Genomic DNA, 21,232 nt, shown 5'->3' on the forward strand with positions numbered 1-21,232 from the left:
CTCCCCTCCCAGAGGCTGCCGGCGCTGGTCCCGGCAGTTCCCGGGTAGGCGGGCAATGAAGGGCAGGAGTGGATGGGTATCCCCAAATGCCCATCCCTGAAGGTTCAGGGTCAAGGTTGGTCTTTGCTAAGGACAGGCCGTCCCCTCTGCATCCGCATCAGCAAAATGAGGTAAAGAATCTGGCTTGGGAGTGAGTCTAGTCTTGGCTCCGAAGTTGCACGGCTGTGTGATTCATCTTCTCTTCCCCTCCTTCCCTTCATAGCTGACACAGGGACCAGAAGCTCCTTGGGTTGGGAGTGGGCAAGATTGGAATACGGAACTGGCTGCATCTCAAGCTTTAGGAACGGGTTGTCTAAGCCCATCCTCTTCCCCTCCCCTGGTAAATAATCCACTTCTTTCATGCCCCTTACCAAGTGGTTGGAAACCTGAGACTGTCGACCTGAACTTCGCCCAGTGGTTGGATTCAGAATGGCTAAGTCGCCGTCACAACCGCTAGATAGAACCCTCCACCCCCATTGCCTAGAGCCTGTCACTTTAAGAAAAGCGACGTTATCCTATTTCTATTATTCAGGCCTGTTCTGGAGGGTTGCTTTCTACCCGCAAGTCTGAGCTCTGACCCGGAAGTAGAAGCAGATCGGGGCGAGAGTGCAGATTTGAGGTCCAGCACTAAAAGGGGCGGGCCGAAAGGGGCGTGCTTTGGTGGAGAACTGTCGCAGTAGCCCTGGGAAGTCCACGCCTCCAACCTCTTCCCGCCTCCTGTAACTCACTGGGAGAGTTTTGTGCCAATTAATTCCGCCATTACCCAGTGGCCACTCAACTATCCCTTCGGCTCCGCCCAGTGGTGTCAACGGGATTGCCAACGCCTAAGTGTACGCATGCGTCCCAGCCCTACGACTCTGCGCATGCCCAAAGGGCTCCCCGGCGTCTTAGCGCTCCACCACCTTCCTGCGCGTGCGTCGGGTTTCATGCCTTCAAGTTTTCCTTTTCCGGGTCTCAACTAGGCTCGTCGGGCGCATGCGCCACCGCTGGCTGGCGGCTCGCTGCTCCTTCCGGCCTTCCCCTTGGGCCGGGTCCCGCAGTAGCCGGGCGAGCGCGGAGACCGAAGCGACTGACCTGTAACCCCGGAAGTGGACCTCAGGGTCCCGGGGCTCTCCCCGGGCCGGAGCCGAGGGAGCCGTCGCCTGCACCCGCGGAGCACCCACCCCACGCCCAACTCTGAATGCCGCCGACGGGTGTCCGGCCCGTGCCCCGCGCCCGCCTACCGGCTCGGCCCCTCGGAGTTCTGGGCCGGGGGTGGGGGCCTGGACCCCGCCCCTAATGAGGCTCCACCCCCGCGTCCAGGCCTCGCACCGCTGACTGCTCGGGTCGGCCCCGCCCCCTGCCCGCCCCGTCGCCCGGCCGACCCCTCTCCCCGGCTAGGGGAGGCCATGGCGTGAGCGCGAGGCCGGGCCCCGGGGCCCTCGGGCGCCAGACGGGGCATGGGCCGGCGGCCGCCCCCATGAGGGTCCCGGGAGGGGGGCGCGCGCAGCAGCGGCGGGGCCATGGGGTCGCAGGTATTGCAGATCCTGCGCCAGGGGGTGTGGGCCTCGCTCACCGGCGGTTGGTTCTTCGACCCGCACCAAAGCACTTTCTCCAACTGCTTTCACCTTTACGTCTGGATCTTCCTGCTCACCTTTCCCTTCTTGCTGTACATGGTGAGATGCTGCCGCCACCTGTAACTCCCGCCGGGGAAAGGGAGGGCAGGTGTCACGGAGGGGTGCGGAACTGGCAGTGATTCGGCGCTATGTTTTGTAGGCTTGGGGGTGGAGAAAGGACTCTGCAGAGGTTGGGGGTATATGGAGGAGCGACCAGATTATCCTTTAATTGGGTTGGGTGACCTTGAGCCTCTCACTGGATTTCTGTCCAGTGAGAGGATAAAACCTCCTGACAGGGTGTTTGGACCAGTTGCAAGGGACGGGTGAGGAGGTCTTGTGAATTTGTTAATGCTGGCTGTGACTGTGGCAGTAGGTCTATCCCATGGGGACAGGGCTGTGTGAGGAGAACCTGACTCAGTGCCGCCTCCAGGTCCTGCCCCCCAGCTTGGTGGTGGCTGGCGTGTACTGCCTCGTGGTGGCTGTCATCTTTACTACCATCAAGACAGTGAACTATCGGCTACATGCCATGTTCGATCAGGGCGAGATTGTGGAGAAGCGCAACTCGACCATGGGGGAGCCTGAGGAGGAGCCTGTACAGGGGGACAGCAGTCTGCCCAGGTGAGTGGGGGAGGGGCCGTGTGGGGAACTAAGGGATCTTGGTGCCTGGGCTTAAGCATCTGCGCCTTGGGGACGTTGGCTTCAGGAGCAGATGAGTCCCTGTTCTGTGGTCAGCCCCACAGGACCCTTGAGAAGAGAGGAGTGCTGGGGATAGCGGAGGAAGTAGGACCTAAAGGGAGGGGGAGGTTAGCTGAAAGCTGGCACTTTTCTCCCCTGCTAGGGACCCAGGAGTGGAGATGACAGTGTTTCGGAAAGTGAGTTCCACGCCTCCAGTTCGCTGTAGCTCCCAGCATTCTGTGTTTGGCTTCAACCAGGTTTCGGTGAGTGCTCCCTATCCTCAGCCTGTCCCACTCCTCTCCCAAGAGCCCATCCCCACCGGGTATGTCCTGAGGCTACTTATCCGGCTTGTTCCTTCACTTCTCTCTTTGTCTGCTCAGGAGCTGCTGCCCCGGATGGAGGACTCTGGTCTCCTCAGAGGTAGGTGGCTGCTGCTCAGGTCTGAACTTGGCGGCGTGGAACAGGATGGCGCCTTGGTGTCTTGAAGTCCTGCTGACACCTGTGGGGCTGTGGTTGCAGACATCAAGGAGCTGGTGCGGGAGCAGGGCAGCAACAATGTGATCGTGACCTCGGCGGATCGAGAGATGCTGAAGTTAAGCTCACAGGAGAAGCTGAGTGAGTGGGCATGCTCTGGCGGACGCCAAGGGGGAGGATGGGCTATCTTGTCTTTGAGTCACCCCAACTGTTGCTTCTCCAGAGCTCTCTTTGGTCTTCAGAATGGGGCCTTCTCCTGGTCCTGCTGCAGCTGGGCTCTGGGGAAGCGGTGGCCACAGGACCCCCTTAGTGGTTAGTTCCTTTTGCGGCATGCCCTTTCCTCATTTTGTTTTCCTTTTCTCTGATAGTTGGAGACCTTCCCCAGACACCCCCGGGGGCTGCCCCAGACCCCTCTCTCCCCAGCACAGACTCTTCAGATCGTTCTCCCTTGGCCAGGGATGGAGCCCCCTGGAGTGGGAGCAGTGTGGCCGACACTCCTATGAGCCCCCTTCTGAAGGGGAGCCTCAGCCAGGAGCTGAGCAAGAGCTTCCTGACCCTGAGCCGGCCTGAGCGGGCCCTGGTGAGGACCAGCAGTCGACGGGAACAACGCCGGGGAGCAGGTGGCTACCAGCCCCTGGACCGGCGGGGTTCGGGTGAGCCCACGCCCCAGAAAGCAGGCTCCTCAGATTCCTGCTTTAGTGGCACCGATAGGGAGACGTTGAGCAGCTTCAAGAGCGAGAAGACGAACTCAACCCATCTGGACAGCCCCCCCGGTGGCCACGCCCCCGAAGGCAGTGACACAGACCCACCCTCCGAGGCTGAGCTGCCCGCATCACCAGATGCTGGGGTCCCCTCCGATGATACGCTGCGTTCCTTTGACACCGTCATAGGCGCAGGGACGCCACCGGGTCCAGCTGAGCCACTCCTGGTTGTGCGGCCCAAGGACTTGGCCTTGCTGCGGCCCACCAAACGGCGGCCCCCCATGCGAAGACACTCCCCACCTGGCCGTGCCCCGAGGCGGCCCCTGCTTGAAGGCGGAGGCTTCTTTGAGGACGAAGACACCAGCGAGGGCAGCGAACTGAGCCCAGCCTCCAGCCTCCGATCTCAGCGCCGCTACAGTACTGACAGCTCTTCTTCCACTTCCTGTTATTCCCCCGAGAGCTCCCGTGGGGCAGCTGGGGGACCCCGGAAGCGACGGGCCCCCCATGGGGCTGAGGAGGGGGCTGCTGTGCCCCCCAAGCGGCCCTATGGGACCCAGCGGACGCCTAGTACCGCCAGCGCCAAAACGCATGCGCGTGTGCTGAGCATGGATGGGGCAGGGGGTGATGTCCTCAGGGCCCCCCTGGCTGGCTCCAAGGCGGAGCTGGAGGCCCAGGCGGGGGTGGAGCTGGCTTCTGGTGAGCCTGCTCTGCTGCCTGCTGAGGCCCACAGGGGACCTGCTGCCAACCAGCCCGGCTGGCGGGGGGAGCTGCAAGAGGAAGGTGCTGTGGGGGGAGGTGAGTGCCCGCTCTGCTGGGGGGCGGGAGGAGGTGAGCTGGGTATGGGCTCGGGTTTGGACAGAGCCCAGGCTGGAGTGGAGCTGGTCAGAGTCAGCTCGGCCTCTGGCTCAGGCAGTGGGTAGATGAGGACTGAGCGAGGGAGTACCGTCTGCTGAACCCCTCACACGAGCGGGGCGGGGAGATCGCAGACCCCTGGCTCCAGGTCCTGCAGTTAGCGCCAAGCCCTTGTCCACTGAGGGCTCTCAGCATCCACATTCATCGTGTCCTGATTTCCAAATGTGGAAACCGAGGCACAAGTGGTTAGGTGACCTGGCTGGGCCCCAGAGGCAGGACACGCTTGGATGAGACCTGACCTGTAGTTCTGGGCAGGGGCTGCTGCCGCCCCCCCGGCCCCTACCCATGTCCGAGGCTATGTCCACGCCTCTGTGGCTCACGCGCGGGGCCTCTCTCTGGGCAGCAGCTGACGAGACTGGCAAGCGGGACCGTACGAGCAGCGTGCGGCGGACTCAGGCGATCCGCAGACGCCACAATGCGGGCAGCAACCCCACCCCTCCAGCCTCTGTCATGGGCTCGCCGCCCAGGTGAGCACCTGCCGGGTGGCCGGAGGGGTGCTGGGGGCCCGTGGCTCTGAGTGGCGCTGACCTTCGGGCTGTCCCTTTCTCAGCAGCCTGCAGGAGGCTCAGCGCAGCCGCGCCGCCTCTCACTCCCGGGCGCTGACGCTGCCCTCCGCCCTGCACTTCGCCTCCTCGCTGCTGCTCACGAGGGCCGGCGCCACCGTGCACGAGGCCTGCACCTTCGACGACACATCCGAGGGGGCCGTACACTACTTCTACGATGAGAGCGGTGAGCCCCTCCCTGCGTCCAGTGGCCTGGCCTCTGTGGCCCGCCACCCCCCTTCCCTCCTGCCGAGGGTCTTCCTTGTCCCCGCGGCAGTGCTCGCTCTGTTGGCCACGGACCTGCTCAGCCCCCGTGCTGCCCGCCACCAAACTTGCAGTTTCTCTGAGATGTGGGCCGCTTCGTTGTCCCTGCTCTGCTTGTGAGGAAGCCAAGGCACTACCTGAAGTCCCAGCTGAGCAAGTGGCAGAACAGGGACCCAAGCCCGGGGCGGGCTCACCTGCAGGCCCTCTCTTCTCTGGCTCGCGGTTTCCTGGGGGCTGCTGGGCTGCCGTCCAGGGGAACGCCTCACTGGGTGGTTCATATGGGTCGGGCTTTGGTGCCCCTGTCCCTGACATGCTGCCTTGTGTCCCTGGGCCCAGGTGTGCGGCGTTCCTACACCTTCGGCCTTGCTGGAGGCGGCTACGAGAACCCTGTGGGACAGCAGGGGGAGCAGGCAGCTAACGGAGCTTGGTGAGTCTCCCAGCTGGGGCTCTCCTGGCCTGCAGCCTGGCAGGTTTACCGTTTCTGGGCATTTTCTCTCTGCGCTGTGCTGGGGTAGCGGCAGCTCAGAACCTCTGGAGAAGAGAGGGGAGCAGCGAAGGGCAGGCCTGCGGGGATCCTGTGATACTGCAATAATGTGGTGTTTCTGGGCAGGAGGCTGCCAGGAAGCCCACGGTCTGGGAGGGAGGCACTTCTGCCCTTTGCTGCCTCTGGATCCTTGGTGCTCCTTTTGGGTATCTGAGCAGCCCCCGGAGCCCCCAGTTATGGCCTGGCTTTGGCCTTAACCCCACTGCGGTCCTGGGGCTCTCCAGTGGCCCCGATCTTTCTTCATGGCTGCTGTGCCCACAGGGACCGCCACTCGCATTCCTCCAGCTTCCACTCGGCCGATGTCCCGGAGGCAGCAGGCAGCCTGAACCTGCTGCAGCCGAGACCTGTGGTCCTGCAGGGTATGCAGGTGCGCCGCGTGCCCCTGGAGATCCCGGAGGTGAGGAGCCAGTGGTCGGGGAAGGACCCGCAGGAGGGGCAGTGGCGGGGGCGGGCGGGTGGCTCACGGAGCACTTGCCCCCGTACCGAGAGGGACAGGCTGCTCGAGTGGGTGCTCTGGGGGCCCTTGGTGTCCATCCTGACCTTTAACGGCTGGCTATGGGTGTGCAGGCTCTGGATCTCTGTGACTCAAGGAGTCGTTCGTTTGCTTATTCGACAAGTGTGTCCGGAGTACTTTATCTCGGAGGGGCCTGCAGGGAGCTGGGACGGCGGGTCTCTGCAGGGAAACCCGCCGAAGAGGCAGCGCAGCTTACCTGGCCGAGGCCTGCCGCTCCCTGTGCTGGGCCCAGGCATGGGGCATGGCTCGGGGCGCTCGGTCCCTGCTCCTTACTGTAACGTCCCGTTTCGCTCCTGAAAGTGTCCCGGTTTGCATCATATATTACACGGTCAGCGTGGTAATAGCAGACGCGTTAAGGATGAGTGAAAAACAAACTCAGAACTTAAAGAACGGTGGTAAAGGGCACCCATATGGCTAACGCTTAGGGTCACAGAGTACATGCAGTGCCCAGAAGCCCCGTGTGTCCCTTCCTGATGCATGTATTTTCCTTAGTGGTCACACAGGAGGGACACCACGGTCCTGACACCGCTGATGGCCACATCCAGCTCTGCATGGGATCCCCAAGGCCCCGCAGAGCACCAGACCCATAGCTTGCCTCCTGAGTTCTTGTGGGCACGAGAAATCCCGAGATTAAGTAGCTTGCCTGGGGCCTCACAGCATGGCCCCTGGCACCCAGGCCTGTCGTCAGGGCTGGGGCTCTGTGTGCTCCAGGCTGGGGAGGTCAGGGTGACCCCCGATGGCTCCGTCATCAGAGGATGGTAGGATTTGTACTGGGTCTCAGAGGGCAGGGTGGACCTCACTGAGCCCAGGAAGAGGCAAGAGGAGAGACTCCGGCCCTCAGCAGCCACTGGGGCACGTCCCGGGGACCTGGAGAGATGAGCGCGCCTTTGTGATGGAGTCGCAGGACAGGCCGCAGGGCCACTAGATCGTGGGGCCTTCTGTGGCAGAGGAGACGGCGGACCAGTCAGTGTGCGCCAGGCAGGGGAGTGTAGTGTCAATGGGCCGTGTTGGGGGGCGAGGGGCTGATGGCTGCGGCTGTGGGGACCGCAGTTTGACCTGCTGGACCAGGACTCCCTGCACGAATCCCAGGAGCAGACGCTGATGGAGGAGGCACCTCCTCGGGCCCAGCACAGCTACAAGTACTGGCTCCTTCCCGGCCGCTGGACGTCCGTGCGCTATGAGCGGCTGGCCCTCCTGGCCCTGCTGGACCGGTAAGTGCCCATTTGCCGTGGCCCCCGGGCCTTCCTGAGCCTCTAAATGTGGGGAGCCCATTGTGGCGTCCCTGAAGGTGCCTCAGGCTGGGGTCCGCAGTGGGGTTTGACTAGGTAGGTCCTCCTGGGATGTAAGGGCATGGCCTTATGGGTGGTGCTCTAGGCACTCCCTGCCCCAGAGCTTTGCTCCAAATCGGCTGTTCCCAGCCAGTCTCTTGTTTTTATTTGCTTGGTGTTAGAGCTGATGAAATTGAGTTCTGTGGTCTAGAAAAGCTCACAAACCCCTTATGTCAGCCTTCCTGTTTCTTCGGGGTAACTGAGGCCCAGGAAGCCAGACAGGAAAGTCAGATGACTTCTGTTGTCTGCATGGATGGCTCGGCCTTGAACCTGTGGCCCAGTTTCCCACGCTCTGGATGGCCCCCGGCCCTGCAGCCGGCACGTGTCCGGCACCGCCTGTGTGCACAGCATGGCGTGCTTGACCGGGCATGCATGAGCCAGAGACAGGCAAGCCCTGTGGTGGTGGCCCTTGGAACCTCGGGGTCTAGAAGGGGCAAAGATCGGGATGCAGGGTAGCAATGGGGCAGTTTTCTGGAGCAGGTGCCCCTGGCCTCGTCCCTGAAAGGGACAGGTTCGCATATTTGGAGGACGAGGGGTGGCTTGGGCATAGGCTCAGACGTGGGCCTTTGTGGCTAGGTCCTGTTCTCCTCCCCACGCTGCCTGCCTTCGTCCCACTAGCTGGGAAGGGGATGGGTGTGTCCTGACCCTGCTGTCTCTCCAGGACTCGGGGGCTGGTGGAGAACATCCTCGGTGTGGGCCTGAGCAGCCTCGTCGCCTTCCTGGGCTACCTGCTGCTGCTCAAGGGCTTCTTCACGGATATCTGGGTCTTCCAGTTCTGCTTGGTCATCGCTTCCTGCCAATATTCCCTGCTGAAGGTCAGGCCTTGCTCCTTGGGTTTCCTTCCCCCACACCCCTCTTTCCAGGCGTCTCCATGCCCACAAGGTGGAGGGGTGTGAGCTTGAAAGCAGAGGTGGTGTTTAAGATCCCCCGTAGTTAGCTCTCTATCTTACCTATGAAAGAACTGAGACTCCAAATGGTGTAAGGTCCTGCCCTGGCCACCCCGGATAGTCTGCTGGTGGAACTGAGCAGGGTCTGGGGTCTCTGATCCTCCCTTGGGCTCTCGCTCTCCCTGCCAACATGGCTCCTGTCTCTTCCAGAGTGTCCAGCCTGATGCGGCATCTCCCATGCACGTGAGTACCCTGCCTTTACCCACGAGGCTCGGGCGTGGGCCCTGGGCAGGGGCTGACACAGGCGTGGAGGGCTCTGGAAGGGGCAGGGCTCCCTTACCACCTCTGTGGCCTCAGATCTTCAGTCCCGCTGCCCTTACCTTGAGGGCCAGGCTTCCTATTTTGGTTCCAGGGCCATGGGCAGGGCAAGTGTATGCGTGTGTGTCTGTGTGTGTGTGTGTGTGTGCGTGTGCGTGCAGGATGGTCAGCTGGGGACAGCTGGCTCCTCGCTGTCCCGCTCCCCAGGGCCACAACTGGGTGATCGCATACAGCCGGCCTGTCTACTTCTGCATCTGCTGTCTCCTCATCTGGCTGCTGGACGCTCTGGGCTCAGCCCAGCCCTTCCCCCCCGTCTCCCTGTACGGCCTCACGCTCTTCTCCGCCTCCTTCTTCTTCTGTGCCCGGGACGTGGCCACTGGTGAGATGGGGCGGTGTGGCCCAGGGGGTGAGGCCCCGAGGCTGGCAGGCCAAGGGGCGGTGCGCGGGCGGACTGACCGGGCCTTTGCTCTCTCTCCCCGCCAGTGTTCACCTTGTGCTTCCCGTTCGTCTTCCTCCTGGGCCTCCTGCCCCAGGTCAACACCTGCCTCATGTACCTGCTGGAGCAGATAGATATGCATGGCTTTGGGGGTACAGGTAGGGGGCCCATAGGTAGCCTGGGGGGTCGGGAGAGCATGGGGCCTTGGAGGGGCTGTGGTTTACGGCGTGGCTCTGGCCTTCTGCTGATCTTTCTCCCTGTTGATGCGGTGGATTCCAAGAGCCCGTCTCCTCTCCCCCGACCCCCCCCCTTCCCAGGCAAATGGCTTAAACCCAAGAATGTCAGAAGCTCTGAAGGCCTCTCAGGGCTTGGGGAGTGGACAGCACTGGACTGGGGATGGGGCCCAGGGAGGTTAGCCCATGGGAGTTAAGGAGCATCGGAGCCCCGGCAGGTGGGAGCTGGGCTTTACCTGCTGTCTCTCCGCTCGCAGCTGCCACCAGCCCGCTCACAGCGCTCTTCAGCCTCTCCCGCAGCCTGCTGGCCGCTGCCCTGCTCTATGGCTTCTGCCTTGGGGCCATCAAGGTAGGGATGACCTGTGGGGTGGGGGGCATGCTGAGGCCCAGGGGGGTCGTTGGGACGGGACTGTGAATTGGGCTCAGCAGTGGCTTCTCCCGTGGGGGGACCCCCACCCCCCACTCCCCACGCTTCCCCTTGCCTCCCTTGACCAGCATGGGTTCTCTCCCCAGACTCCTTGGCCGGAGCAGCACGTCCCTGTCCTCTTCTCGGTCTTCTGTGGCCTCCTGGTGGCACTGTCCTACCACCTGAGCCGTCAGAGCAGTGACCCCACTGTGCTCTGGTGGGTGCCTGCATGGGCCTGTCTGTGCGCATGTGTGTGTTTTCGTGAGTGTGCATGGCAAGGGTTGGCGGTGGGGGTCTGTGCATGTGCCTGTCACCAGCTGACCCTGGAGCCCGCAGGAGGAGGGGCGGCCCCCGCAGACCCAGGCCTCTGCCTTTTCTCACCCACCCCAGGTCCCTGATCCGGAGCAGGCTCTTCCCTGAGCTAGAGGAGCGGAGCTTGGAGACGGCTCGGGCTGAGCCCCCGGACCCCCTGCCAGATAAGATGCGCCAGTCGGTGGTGAGAGGCTGGCGCGTGGGGTCCTGGTCTTGGGGCGGAGGGCTGCCCGGGAGCGGTCGGCCCCGGGGTGGCAGGCACCCACGCTGGTGTCTCCTGGCCTTGCAGCGTGAGGTCCTGCACTCTGACCTGGTGATGTGTGTGGTGATCGCCGTGCTCACCTTTGCCATCAGCGCCAGCACCGTCTTCATTGCCCTGAAGGTTCGTGTGGCCTGGGCTGCCCCCTCGCTCTCCGTCTGCCTGAGGGTGCTGGGCTGGCGTGGCCTCGTCCTTCTCTGCCCTGGCCCGCCTGTGCCGGGCCCCATGGGCTTCTCGGCCCGCTCGCCTGGGCTGAGCCTCCGGCCTGTCCCTCTTGCAGTCGGTGCTGGGCTTCGTGCTGTACGCGCTGGCCGGGGCCGTGGGCTTCTTCACGCACTACCTGCTGCCGCAGCTGCGCAAACAGCTGCCCTGGTTCTGCCTGTCGCAGCCCGTGCTGAAGCCCTCCGAGTACAGCCAGTACGAGGTCCGAGGTGAGTGCCTTTCCCAGGGTTGGGGCCCCTCTGACCCCCCTGCCTCCCTGCCCCATGCCCCAGGGACCTCTGGCCCTCTAGGCCCCTTGTGCCAGCAGGGGGCAGCCTCTGCACATGCCGCCCTGTCCCCACGGCCCTTGTGCAGCCCTCCCTGTGCTCTCTGCCTGTCCTCTCCCTTCCAACTGACTGTGCCCGACTTGGCTCCTGCTTGCCCCTCGCCCCGCCCACCCTGCCTTCCTCTGCCCATCTGCTTTCACGGGGGAGATGGAGGATGTAGAATTCCAAGGCCCCAAGGGGATCTTTTGTCCAGAAGGATTGATCGATTGCCCACAGACTAGGTCTGCTTGGTGGATTTTTATTTGGGCTGTGCGATGCAGACGTCTCTAAGCCTCTGTTTCATCACCTGGATTTGGTGCCCGAAATTCCACGTGCCCTGTTTTACGTCCGCAATAAAGAGTTTGCCCCCTGGGCTGGCGTTCTCACGTGGCTACGGTCAGCTCAAGCCAGGGGGCAGTGACCCGTGATGAAGGGCTGCCGCTCGAGGTCACCGTGGATGCGGGCCTCACCCAACCTCCAGCGGGCACCTGGGATGTCCTCATTTGGTTTGTTTTTCCAGATGGCAGAATGGGCAAAGCATGTGCCCTAAGACCCGGAATGGCCTACCTGGGCCTCATCACCCTCCTTTGAGCTGCCACAAAGTCTCTGGGGGCCCAGAGAGCCATGGCCCCTGGTTTTCCCTCCCTCTGGGGTTATACCTCACCTGGTCAGGCAGTGAGAGGGGAATGTGGCCGGTCAGCAGTGCCGCCTTATGCCGCAGGCGCTGCGCAGGTGATGTGGTTTGAGAAGCTGTATGCCAGCCTCCAGTGCGTCGAGAAGTACCTCATCTACCCGGCGGTGGTGCTCAACGCCCTCACGGTGGACGCCCATGCCGTCGTCAGCCACCCAGACAAGTTCTGCCTCTAGTGAGGACTGCCCCGGCCCCCGCCATCCCATAGTCCCATATTCCCATGGGACATGTGAGACACTGAAGCCCACAGATGGAATGAAACCTGCCTCAGTTGCCCCAGCAAGCGAACTCCTGCTGCCCTTTGTTGAAGATAGTTGCCTCTTTGAAGACAGATGTGTTTCCCAGATGTGTCTTAAAAGGGAGACCCCTCTAGAGAGCAGAGACTGTGCGTCCCTTGCCCAGGAGAGCAAGGCCCAGCTCAGTAGAGCCCAGGCCAGGGCTGGGGAGGGATGGGCCCCCTTCCCTGCTGCCCCCCGAATCCCACCTGCCACGTAATGCCTGCTCCTCCCCCACAGCTGCCGGGCGCTGCTGATGACCGTGGCTGGGCTGAAGCTGCTGCGCTCAGCCTTCTGCTGCCCTCCCCAGCAGTACCTGACCTTGGCCTTCACTGTCCTGCTCTTCCACTTTGACTACCCACGCCTCTCCCAGGGCTTTTTACTCGACTACTTCCTCATGTCTCTGCTCTGCAGCAAGGTGAGTTGGTGGCTGTGCTGCAGGCTGAGCGGCGGGAGCAGACCCTGTCTGCGTTGGCTGCGGGGAGAACTTTCCCAGGGGCCTGCAGCCCCGCTAGCTGCTTCTCCACGTCCGCCCCGCTGTGGGCCTCTGCAGCAGGTCCCCCAGGGGCACAGAGGAAGCTGTGGTTTAAAGCACTAAAGTCACTTGCCTTCTGTCCCCCGGAGAACTGGTGAGCATCCTGGACTTGAATCCGGGTCCCTCTGACTTTGCTGCCCAGTCTCGGAGTCATGGCCCTTCACCACCTTCCTTGTGGACAGTTACTAGGGAGTTAAGTAGTTAAGACTTGGCTTTGGCCTCTGGAAACCAGCCTCTGAACTCTGCCCCTTTGCCAGCCACAGCCTCGGGGAGCAGTGAAGAGCTGAGTTTCAGAGGCCCATGGGGCCTGGACAGATCTAGACTGCTTTGCCAGACTGTGGGACCCCCTGATGTGGGGCTCGGGGGTGCGGGGAATCACTGAACAGAACCCTTCCCTGGCACTGTCCTGGAGGCCTGTGGTGGTGCCTGCCATGGGACCCCAGCATGGGCCTGAGCCATTTTCTCTTTGACGTGGGCATTCTAGTCTGGTTTCTGGTCTGGTCCAGGATGGTACAGATCTGAAGTGTGCTCCCCTCTGAGGGCGGGGCCCGTCTCGACTTCCAGTGTCACGGTCGAGGCACAGTTTCATCACTCACCGATGGCTTGAGCAAGCCGTTGTCCTGCCCTGCTTTTTCTGAACTTTCCCATCTGGTCCTGAAATGGGACAAGATGGGAGGCTCTCAGGGGTCCCACAAGTCACTGCTGCTTCCTTAGAGGGTCTGCCAATGGCAACGGGCTCCTTTGTGCTGGGTCCAGAGAGAAAGGGCTGGGAGTCCTGGTGAGCTTGACCCCCACGGGGGCAGCCCCTGGGGTAGCCCGAGGCTCTGAATGGGGTACTTGGCCGACCCCGCCTCTGTGAGTGACCTGTGTGTCTCTTCCTTTCGCCGTCTCCAACCCGCCAGCTGTGGGACCTGCTGTATAAGCTGCGGTTTGTGCTGACCTACATTGCGCCCTGGCAGATCACCTGGGGCTCCGCTTTCCACGCCTTCGCCCAGCCCTTCGCCGTGCCTCGTACCCAGCCTGCCGCCTGTGACCTGCAGATGGGGCGTGCGGGGAGGGCGGCGTCCCGGAGGGGGGTGCGCGGGCCAGGTTGGTGGGAGTCCATGGGTGGCAAGGGAGGCTAGCGTGGGGTCCTGTGTGCCTGCCACCTCCTTGACTCGTGCCCAGACTCGGCCATGCTGTTTGTTCAAGCCCTGCTCTCAGCACTCTTCTCCACGCCGCTCAACCCTCTGCTGGGCAGCGCCGTCTTCATCATGTCCTACGCGCGGCCCCTCAAGTTCTGGGAGCGCGACTACAAGTGAGTGTTGGGGGAGCAGGCGGGTCCTCCAGAGGTGCCTCAGAAGGAGGGGGAGCTTGGGGCCCAGGCGGGGTGGGGCACAGAGAGGGGCCGCCGCTGGGGGGGCACAGCCGCTTTCAGGGGGCTGATGTGAAAAGGGCAAAATCTGAGTCGGGCCAAGCCTCGGGGTCCCACCCTGGGCGTCCCGGCTGTGGGGTCCTGGGGTCGTCCCCTCATGTCCTGGAGCCTCGGCCTCCTATGAAATGGGGCTCTCATGACATCTGCCCAGAGAACAGGGCTGTGGGCCATGAGGATGCTGTGGTGGGCTGGCAGGAATCCTCCCCCGAGCCTATCGGCCGACTGGGTTTGTCGTTCTGTCTGAACAGCACTAAACGTGTGGACCATTCCAACACCCGCCTGGTCACGCAGCTGGATCGGAACCCCGGTGTGTTCTCAGCCATCCAGGGGCCTTTCGGGTGGTGCCTCCCTGGGGAGGGAGCCTCGCTTACTTGTCATTTCGTCCACGTGTCTGTCTGTCCCGGGCCTCAGGCGCTGACGACAACAACCTCAACTCCATTTTCTATGAGCACTTGACGCGCTCGCTGCAGCACACGCTGTGTGGGGACCTGGTGCTGGGCCGCTGGGGCAACTACGGCCCCGGTGACTGCTTCGTCCTGGCCTCTGACTACCTCAACGCCCTGGTGCACCTCATCGAGGTTGGCAATGGCCTTGTCACCTTCCAGCTGCGTGGCCTCGAGTTCCGGGGTGAGCCGCGGGGCCTGGGTCTGACGCAGGCCGCTGCGTTTCATAGCGCAGGAGGGCCGGCTTCTGGTGCAGCCCTGCTCTGGTTGCAGGGTGACGTGGGGCAAGGCACCCTTCCTCCGTAGGCCTGGGTTTCCCAGTCTGAGTGCTGAGGTGGCAGGGCCTCCTTCGGCCAAGCCGTGCCCCCATCCTGACTCTGGGTCCACAGGGATCGAACAGGCTGGTCTGGCGGAAGTGTGGGCCCGGAGCTCTGGGTCTCCCATCAGCTGCCCCAGGCTTGCTCTCTGGTCTCAGGCTTGGCTCAGGTTGGGTGTCATGTACAGCCCCTGGTGAGCGAGCCAGGTCTTTGCCCTCCGGGCCATGCACATGTTGGACATCAGATTCGGAAGAGGCCTCTGAGGGTACAGAAGGGCTCGAGGCCCAGCTCACGAGCACCATGGACCTGAGCAGCCCACTTTGCTCTGAGCTTGTCTTTGCTCTGGCCTCTGGGAGTCTGGAGGAGGAAGGTTCATTTGTTAATCCGCGCGTCTAGTAACTGTTGCTCACGGCATCCTCGGACAGGGAGCGGCTAAGGCCTGGGCTCTCAACAGGGAGAAGGCAAGCAGGGAGGTCCCAGTGGCCCCCTGACTGGCTGCTCCCCCCCGCCCCCAGGTACCTACTGCCAGCAGCGCGAGGTAGAGGCCATCACGGAGGGCGTGGAGGAGGACGAGGGCTGCTGCTGCTGTGAGCCCGGCCACCTGCCACGGGTCCTGTCCTTCAATGCCGCCTTTGGGCAGCGCTGGCTGGCCTGGGAGGTGACGGCCAGCAAGTACGTGCTGGAGGGCTACAGCATCAGCGACAACAACGCGGCTTCCATGCTGCAGGTGTTTGATCTCCGCAAAATCCTCATCACGTACTATGTCAAGGTATGCCTGGCGGGGGCTGGGCAGCAGGGGTCCCTGGACGGCTCACCGGGAGCATCCTGAGTGCCACCTTCTGGATGGTTGGGAACCCATTTTCCCCAAGAGAAACATAGGCCTTAGAGAGCTTTAAGCGTCCTTCAAGATGCCACTCACCACCTGACAGCGGGCCCCACGGGCCCCAGCGGCTTGCGTGCCTCTGACAGTCTAGTGTTGGGGGGTGGGGCGGAGAACAGGGCTCGCTGTCCGCCTCCTCTGGGAGATGCACCTGGACAGTGAGTCCTGGCGGTGGGCAGGCAGTGTGTGCATGAATCCCCTCACTGGGCTGCTGGTCCTGGGAAGGGCGGCTGCGGAGGCCAGCCTCCTAGACCCCTGGGAGCCTGCCCCACTCCGGTTGCAGAGCACCGATAATGCTAACGGCGGTAAATGATGATCCCAGGAGCGGCTGCCAAGCACTGGTGACTATCGGGGGGCAGGCTCTGAGCCAGGCTCCACTCCCAAGCGGGTGAAGCCTACCACGCCCTCCAGGGGAGAGCCCACTGTCAGCTCTGGCAGTTGGCTGGCAGGACCGAGCGATTAGTCTGTGGCCCCAGGATCAGGAGAAAGTGGCGGAGCTGAGCTCAGATCCAGGCCTGGGCTTCCCTGTGTTAATGTGGGTGCTCCAAGCCCCTGCCCAGGGGGTTGAGGGCTGTGAGGCACAGTGTGGGGTCCAGCAGCAGCCCTGAGCTGGGTTCTAGGAAGCCTCCTTTGGGATGTCCCCTCTTTTGCTGTGCCTCAGTTTATCCCCTTGAGGAGGAGGGATCCCTGTAGTGCCGCGAGAGGGCAGGAATGATGGCCCCCGGGGGAAGGGCACTGTTTCAGTGAGGTGAGGGTGCCTCCTGGGCCCTTTGTGCCCTCTTAGCATCTGCCCTGGGGCTCCCTGTGCAGGAACTTGGGGTGGGAGAGGCCCGTCAGGGCCCAGGGCAGCCGGCTCACCTGAGGCTCTCTTGAGGGCAGTCCTCTGCACCTCCCGGCTGTGCCCTTGCCTCTGCGGACACCCCGTCGTGGCATATGTCAGAGAACCTGGAATTCCTCTGTCAATTTTCCCGTCCCCCCAGCCACTCCTAGGGAAGGGTATGTGAGCCTCCCGCCCCTCACCTTCACCCAGAGAGACACTGTGGTCCAGACAGGGACATTCCTAGGCTCAGGTCATCCAGAGGTCACACTTCTGTCCACCTGTCCTGTCCCCCACTGTCAGAGAGCTGCCCCTACGCAGGTCACCTTGCTGCCTCCCGCAAGCCCAGCTCAAGGCCAACACGGCCGTCTCGTGGCCGCACACCAGGCACGCAGCCCTGCCCAGGCTGCAGGCTGAGATGAGCTCCAGCCCTGCCAAGCTGACCGTCGCATGGGGAGGCTAACTCGCCACGGCTATAGCCGCCTCACAGGCCGGCACAGTTGGAGCGGGGTGGCGGCGTCCGGGGAACCTGGGGGTGCTCTGCCAAGGACAGTGTGGGCTCAAGTTTGGAAGGAGGAGTTGGGGCTGCCAGGGGCAGTGCCTGGGTGAGGTGGCAGCCTCTCGGGCCTGGAGACCGCACCAGAGCTACCCTGCTAGACGTTCCTGCTCCTACTGCAGGGGTGCCCTGTGTTTGGGGCCAGTGGTGGCACCCACCCCAGCCCTGGACTCGCCACCCCATCCCTGGGGAATGGGGCCCACTCAGGGTGGGCACATGGAATCCCAGTGACCTTGCTGGTTGCCAGCTGCCAACCTCATGCTGCCCGTCCACCCTGCCCGTCTGCCTTCCAGAAACTCTCCATCGGCTCAAAGCCCTATGCAGCAGCCAGCATCCCCTTAAAGGATACGGCAGCCTGTGACTTGGAACACAGGTTACTGTGCCTTTCCTTTTTTCTGAGAGGAGCGCCCTGTGGCTCCTAGACCTCCACTGCCTAGAGGAACCGGGACCCACAGTAGGCCCCACTGGCTTGCAGGCAGCCCCACTACCTCAGCCTGACCTTCCAAGGCCTCTGAGATCGCATCCCACAGCGTAATGGCGTGGAAGGTACTGGGGGCTCCAGTCGTAGCTCAGTCTGCCCTGTTGTTTCACCTCAGGCAAGTCTGCTGTCTTTCTGCACCCCGGTCTCTTATCAACGGGGATCTTCTGAAGCAAGCAGGCGAGCACTTGTCACAGGCAGGACCCTCCAGGGCTTGCTCTGTAAGGGGGGGTTTGCTTCCTGGCCACATTCTCACTCCTCCTCCCTGGCCTCGGAGAGGGGATCAGACTGGCCTGTGTGCCTTCAGGGAGTTCAGAGGAGACAAAAGGTGGGAGTCCCAGGTGACATCCTGGGGCTTTCTGTCCCGTGGCGAGGGCGCGACTGTGGTCCCCAGCCCCAGCCCTAATGCCTGCTCCTCCTCGCAGAGTATCATCTACTACGTGAGCCGCTCCCCAAAGCTGGAGGCATGGCTTAGCCACGAGGGCATCGCCACGGCCCTGCGGCCAGTGAGGGCACCAGGCTACGCGGACTCGGACCCCACCTTCTCTCTGAGTGTGGACGAGGATTATGACCTTCGCCTCTCCGGCCTCTCACTGCCTGCCTTCTGTGCGGTGCACCTCGAGTGGATCCAGTACTGCGCCTCCCGCCGCAGCCAGGTCCAGCTCCCACTGCCCTGGGGCTGCCCTCCAACCCCGGTTCCCCCTCCCCTATCCCAGTTCCTCTTGCTCTCAGCCTCCCTTGGTCTGGGCCCGAGCCCCCACCGCACGTTTCCCTGCCCTGGGTCTGAGTGGGGCTCTGGGGACGGGGTCCTTGTGCCACAGCCCGTGGACCAAGATTGGAACTCGCCGCTGGTCACGCTGTGTTTCGGCCTGTGTGTGCTGGGCCGACGGGCCCTGGGGACAGCCTCGCACAGCATGTCTGCCAGGTGGGTGCCATGGGGCCAGCTGGGCCTCCCATGTTTCCCTCTACCCCCTCCACAAAGAGCTCCGGGCCAGCGGCCCCCAGGAACCGCATCGGCCCTTCCTCCAGGTCGGCTCTCCCACATGGGCAAGGCACCGCCCAGTTCTAGACCTTTCCTGGTCCCCACCACCCCTTGAGGGACCGAGACGGAGCTGGACCTTGTCGGGATGGGGAAACAGAGGCCCCGTTGGAGGCATGGTCTGGGCTCGAGTCCTGGAGTGGAGCACCAGAACTCGGAACCTTCACGCTCACCTGTTGCTTCTCTCCCCCAGCCTAGAGCCCTTTCTCTACGGCCTTCATGCCCTGTTCAAGGGCGACTTCCGCATCACCTCCCCGCGGGATGAGTGGGTCTTCGCGGACATGGACCTGCTTCATCGTGTGGTGGCGCCCGGGGTTCGCATGGCCCTCAAGCTCCACCAGGTGGGGACAGGCGTGCGGGGGAGGGTGGGTGTCGGGGGATGGAGCGGGGCGGGGGCATTGACTCAGCTCTCCTGTTGGCCCCACAGGACCACTTCACGTCCCCGGACGAGTATGAGGAGCCGGCCGCTCTGTACGACGCCATCGCCGCCAACGAGGAGCGCCTGGTCATCTCACATGAGGGTGACCCCGCCTGGCGCAGCGCCATCCTCAGCAACACACCCTCGCTGCTGGCCCTGCGCCACGTCCTGGACGACGCCTCAGACGAGTACAAGATCATCATGCTCAACCGGCGCCACCTCAGCTTCCGGGTCATCAAGGTGGGGACCGAGGGCCTGGCCCCCGCCCCGCCCCCGCCTGGTGCCAGCCCCCTGACCTTTGTGCGGGCCGTCCTGCAGGTGAACCGCGAGTGCGTCCGGGGCCTGTGGGCTGGGCAGCAGCAGGAGCTGGTGTTCCTGCGCAACCGCAACCCCGAACGCGGCAGCATCCAGAACGCCAAGCAGGCCCTCCGCAACATGATCAATTCCTCCTGTGACCAGCCACTGGGCTACCCCATCTACGTGTCGCCCCTCACCACCTCACTGGCCGGCAGCCACCCCCAGCTGCGGGCCCTGTGGGGCGGCCCCATCAGCCTGAGCGCCATTGCCCGCTGGCTTCTGCGCAGCTGGGAGAGGTGAGCCCGGGGGGCCGAGGTCCTGGAGTGGGAGGCAGAGGCTCGGCGAGGTGAAGCGACTTCCTCCTAGGGCTCAGAGTGAGAAAGTGCTGGAGCCAGGACTGGGCCCCGAGAGCCGACACCGTCCCAGAGCTGACCCGCCTTCGTGCCGCTCTCCCACAGCTGACGGTGGCCTTTCGCCTTCAGAGCCATCGATAATGTCTCTTAGAAGGTCCTAGAAAGTAGATGGCGAGATCTCTTAGAGACGGGGTCCTGGGGCTCAGAACCATTAGCTGGCTTGTCCTAGAGCTGGGGACCTGCGCCTCTGGGGTCTTGGGCCCTCCCCCTTCCAACCTGTCTCTCCCTGCCACCGCCCGCCCAGGCTTCATAAGGGCTGCGGTGCCGGCTGCAACAGCGGCGGGAACGTGGACGACTCGGACTGTGGTGGAGGCGGCGCCTTGACCTCCCTCAGCAATAACCCCCCGCTGGCCCACCCCACACCTGAGAACACAGCAGGTGAGCTGGCGAGGCCTGCCGGAGCCAGTGGGAGAGGACAGCCTAGCTGAGACCTCAACCCTCTTATCTGTCTCCCACAGGCAGTGGCGACCAACCCCTCCCTCCCGGCCCAAGCTGGGGCCCTCGGCCTTCCCTGAGTGGCTCTGGTGACGGGCGCCCCCCTCCTCTGCTGCAGTGGCCGCCCCCTCGGCTCCCTGGACCAACCCCTGCTTCCCCTGCACCCACTGAGGGTCCCCGGCCCTCAAGGCTCCCTGGCCCTGGTCTCCTCAGTTCTGAGGGTCCCAGTGGGAAGTGGAGCCTGGGGGGCCGGAAGGGGCTAGCAGGATCTGAGGCGGAGCCAGCCTCAGGGAGCCCCAAAGGAGGAACCCCCAAATCTCAGGTAAGGGTCCTGTGGAAGAGTTGGGTCCTGGGCTGCTCAGGTCTGCTGTTCCACCGACCTCTCTCCCCACCCGTAGGCGCCCCTAGACCTCAGCCTCAGCCCGGATATCGGCACCAACGCCTCCTCGCCCCCCAGAGCAGCCCAGGACATTCCTTGCTTGGAGAGCAGTGCTCCTGAAAGTGGCACACCCACTGGGACCCTGGGTGACTGGCCTGCCCCTCCTGAGGAGCGTGAGAGCCCGGCCGCCCAGCCCCTGCTGGAGCATCAGTACTGAGCGGCCTGGTACCCTCTGGATCCCAGCCCTAGGATTCAGTAACTTGGATCCCCGGGCTCTGGCCTCCTCTGCTGGACCACAGAACTGAGGGGCTTTGGCTTCCACATCTGAACCCTGACCTCTGGCTGCCTTAGCCAGAGTATCAGAACTAAGTGGCCCAGACCTCTGACCTTGATCCCTGATCTCTCATCCCTAGTCCAGGGCCTGGGCTCCCCAAACTGACGCAGGCAGCCTCCCAGCCAGGCCCCAAAAGCCAAACCCATGGGCTGGTCCCGCTTCGAGCCTGTGGCCAGGACTGACTTGACTTGGCCCCCGGGCCCGCACTGCCTGCAGGGGCAGCCCCCTGGCCAGGACCTGGGGCTGAAATGTGGGAAGGGTGGTTTCTTTTTTCTTTCTTTCTTTTTTTTTTTTTTTTCCATGCTTCGGAGACACCAGAATTAATAACACTATTTTTGATTTTGGTTGGTGTTTTCTTTTTCTGACTGGGAATGTTTGGGTAGAGTGTGGGGGAGGATGGCCAGGTCAGGGTAGATGAGCACAGACAGCGGGGTTGGGGATAAAGAATGCGGGGCTGGGTGATGATGGGAGATAGTAGTAAGGCCCAGGTGGGGTTCAAGTAGGCTAGGTCCCCTTCCTCAGAAGACTTCCTTTTTAAAGCTTCA

At 63.1% G+C, this 21,232-nt stretch overlaps 1 protein-coding gene across 6 annotated transcripts; it reads left to right on the plus strand.

Moving 5' to 3' along the window:
* Nucleotides 1-29: 29 nt before the first annotated feature.
* Nucleotides 30-21,031, plus strand: PCNX3 (pecanex 3). 6 transcript variants are annotated; one of them, XM_013044522.2, is made up of 37 exons: nucleotides 30-170; nucleotides 263-379; nucleotides 572-1,694; nucleotides 2,065-2,252; nucleotides 2,473-2,572; nucleotides 2,690-2,729; nucleotides 2,829-2,924; nucleotides 3,152-4,279; nucleotides 4,740-4,863; nucleotides 4,947-5,125; nucleotides 5,539-5,629; nucleotides 6,008-6,143; nucleotides 7,311-7,471; nucleotides 8,250-8,403; nucleotides 8,686-8,718; nucleotides 9,001-9,172; nucleotides 9,277-9,387; nucleotides 9,720-9,811; nucleotides 9,976-10,085; nucleotides 10,259-10,364; nucleotides 10,470-10,562; nucleotides 10,720-10,870; nucleotides 11,688-11,832; nucleotides 12,173-12,350; nucleotides 13,370-13,478; nucleotides 13,635-13,764; nucleotides 14,130-14,188; nucleotides 14,293-14,508; nucleotides 15,157-15,410; nucleotides 17,798-18,028; nucleotides 18,194-18,297; nucleotides 18,605-18,752; nucleotides 18,839-19,069; nucleotides 19,148-19,422; nucleotides 19,784-19,917; nucleotides 19,998-20,296; nucleotides 20,373-21,031. In XM_013044522.2, exons 3-37 carry the CDS (start codon nucleotides 1,542-1,544, stop codon nucleotides 20,568-20,570), a joined length of 6,129 nt encoding a protein of 2,042 aa, XP_012899976.2. In that variant the 5' UTR covers nucleotides 30-170; nucleotides 263-379; nucleotides 572-1,541; the 3' UTR covers nucleotides 20,571-21,031. The 6 variants fall into 6 exon arrangements, with proteins under 6 accessions (XP_012899976.2, XP_044920920.1, XP_044920924.1 ...); XM_045064985.1 differs by having other exon boundaries at nucleotides 7,329-7,471; XM_045064989.1 differs by having other exon boundaries at nucleotides 7,350-7,471.
* Nucleotides 21,032-21,232: the final 201 nt, after the last annotated feature.

This window comes from Mustela putorius, unplaced genomic scaffold (genome assembly GCF_011764305.1).
Source record: "Mustela putorius furo isolate JIRA1106 unplaced genomic scaffold, ASM1176430v1.1 tig00000127_pilon_pilon_pilon, whole genome shotgun sequence".
NCBI classification, from domain to species: domain Eukaryota; kingdom Metazoa; phylum Chordata; class Mammalia; order Carnivora; family Mustelidae; genus Mustela; species Mustela putorius.

Bases quoted from the DNA above. Each gene is read 5' to 3' on its own strand.
- PCNX3 (XM_013044522.2), top strand. From the start codon at position 1,542: ATGGGGTCGCAGGTATTGCAGATCCTGCGCCAGGGGGTGTGGGCCTCG. The intron at 4,280-4,739 runs GTGAGTGCCCGC...CTCTCTGGGCAG, and splicing joins GGAAGGTGCTGTGGGGGGAG to CAGCTGACGAGACTGGCAAG. The intron at 14,509-15,156 runs GTGAGCCGCGGG...CCCCGCCCCCAG, and splicing joins GCGTGGCCTCGAGTTCCGGG to GTACCTACTGCCAGCAGCGC.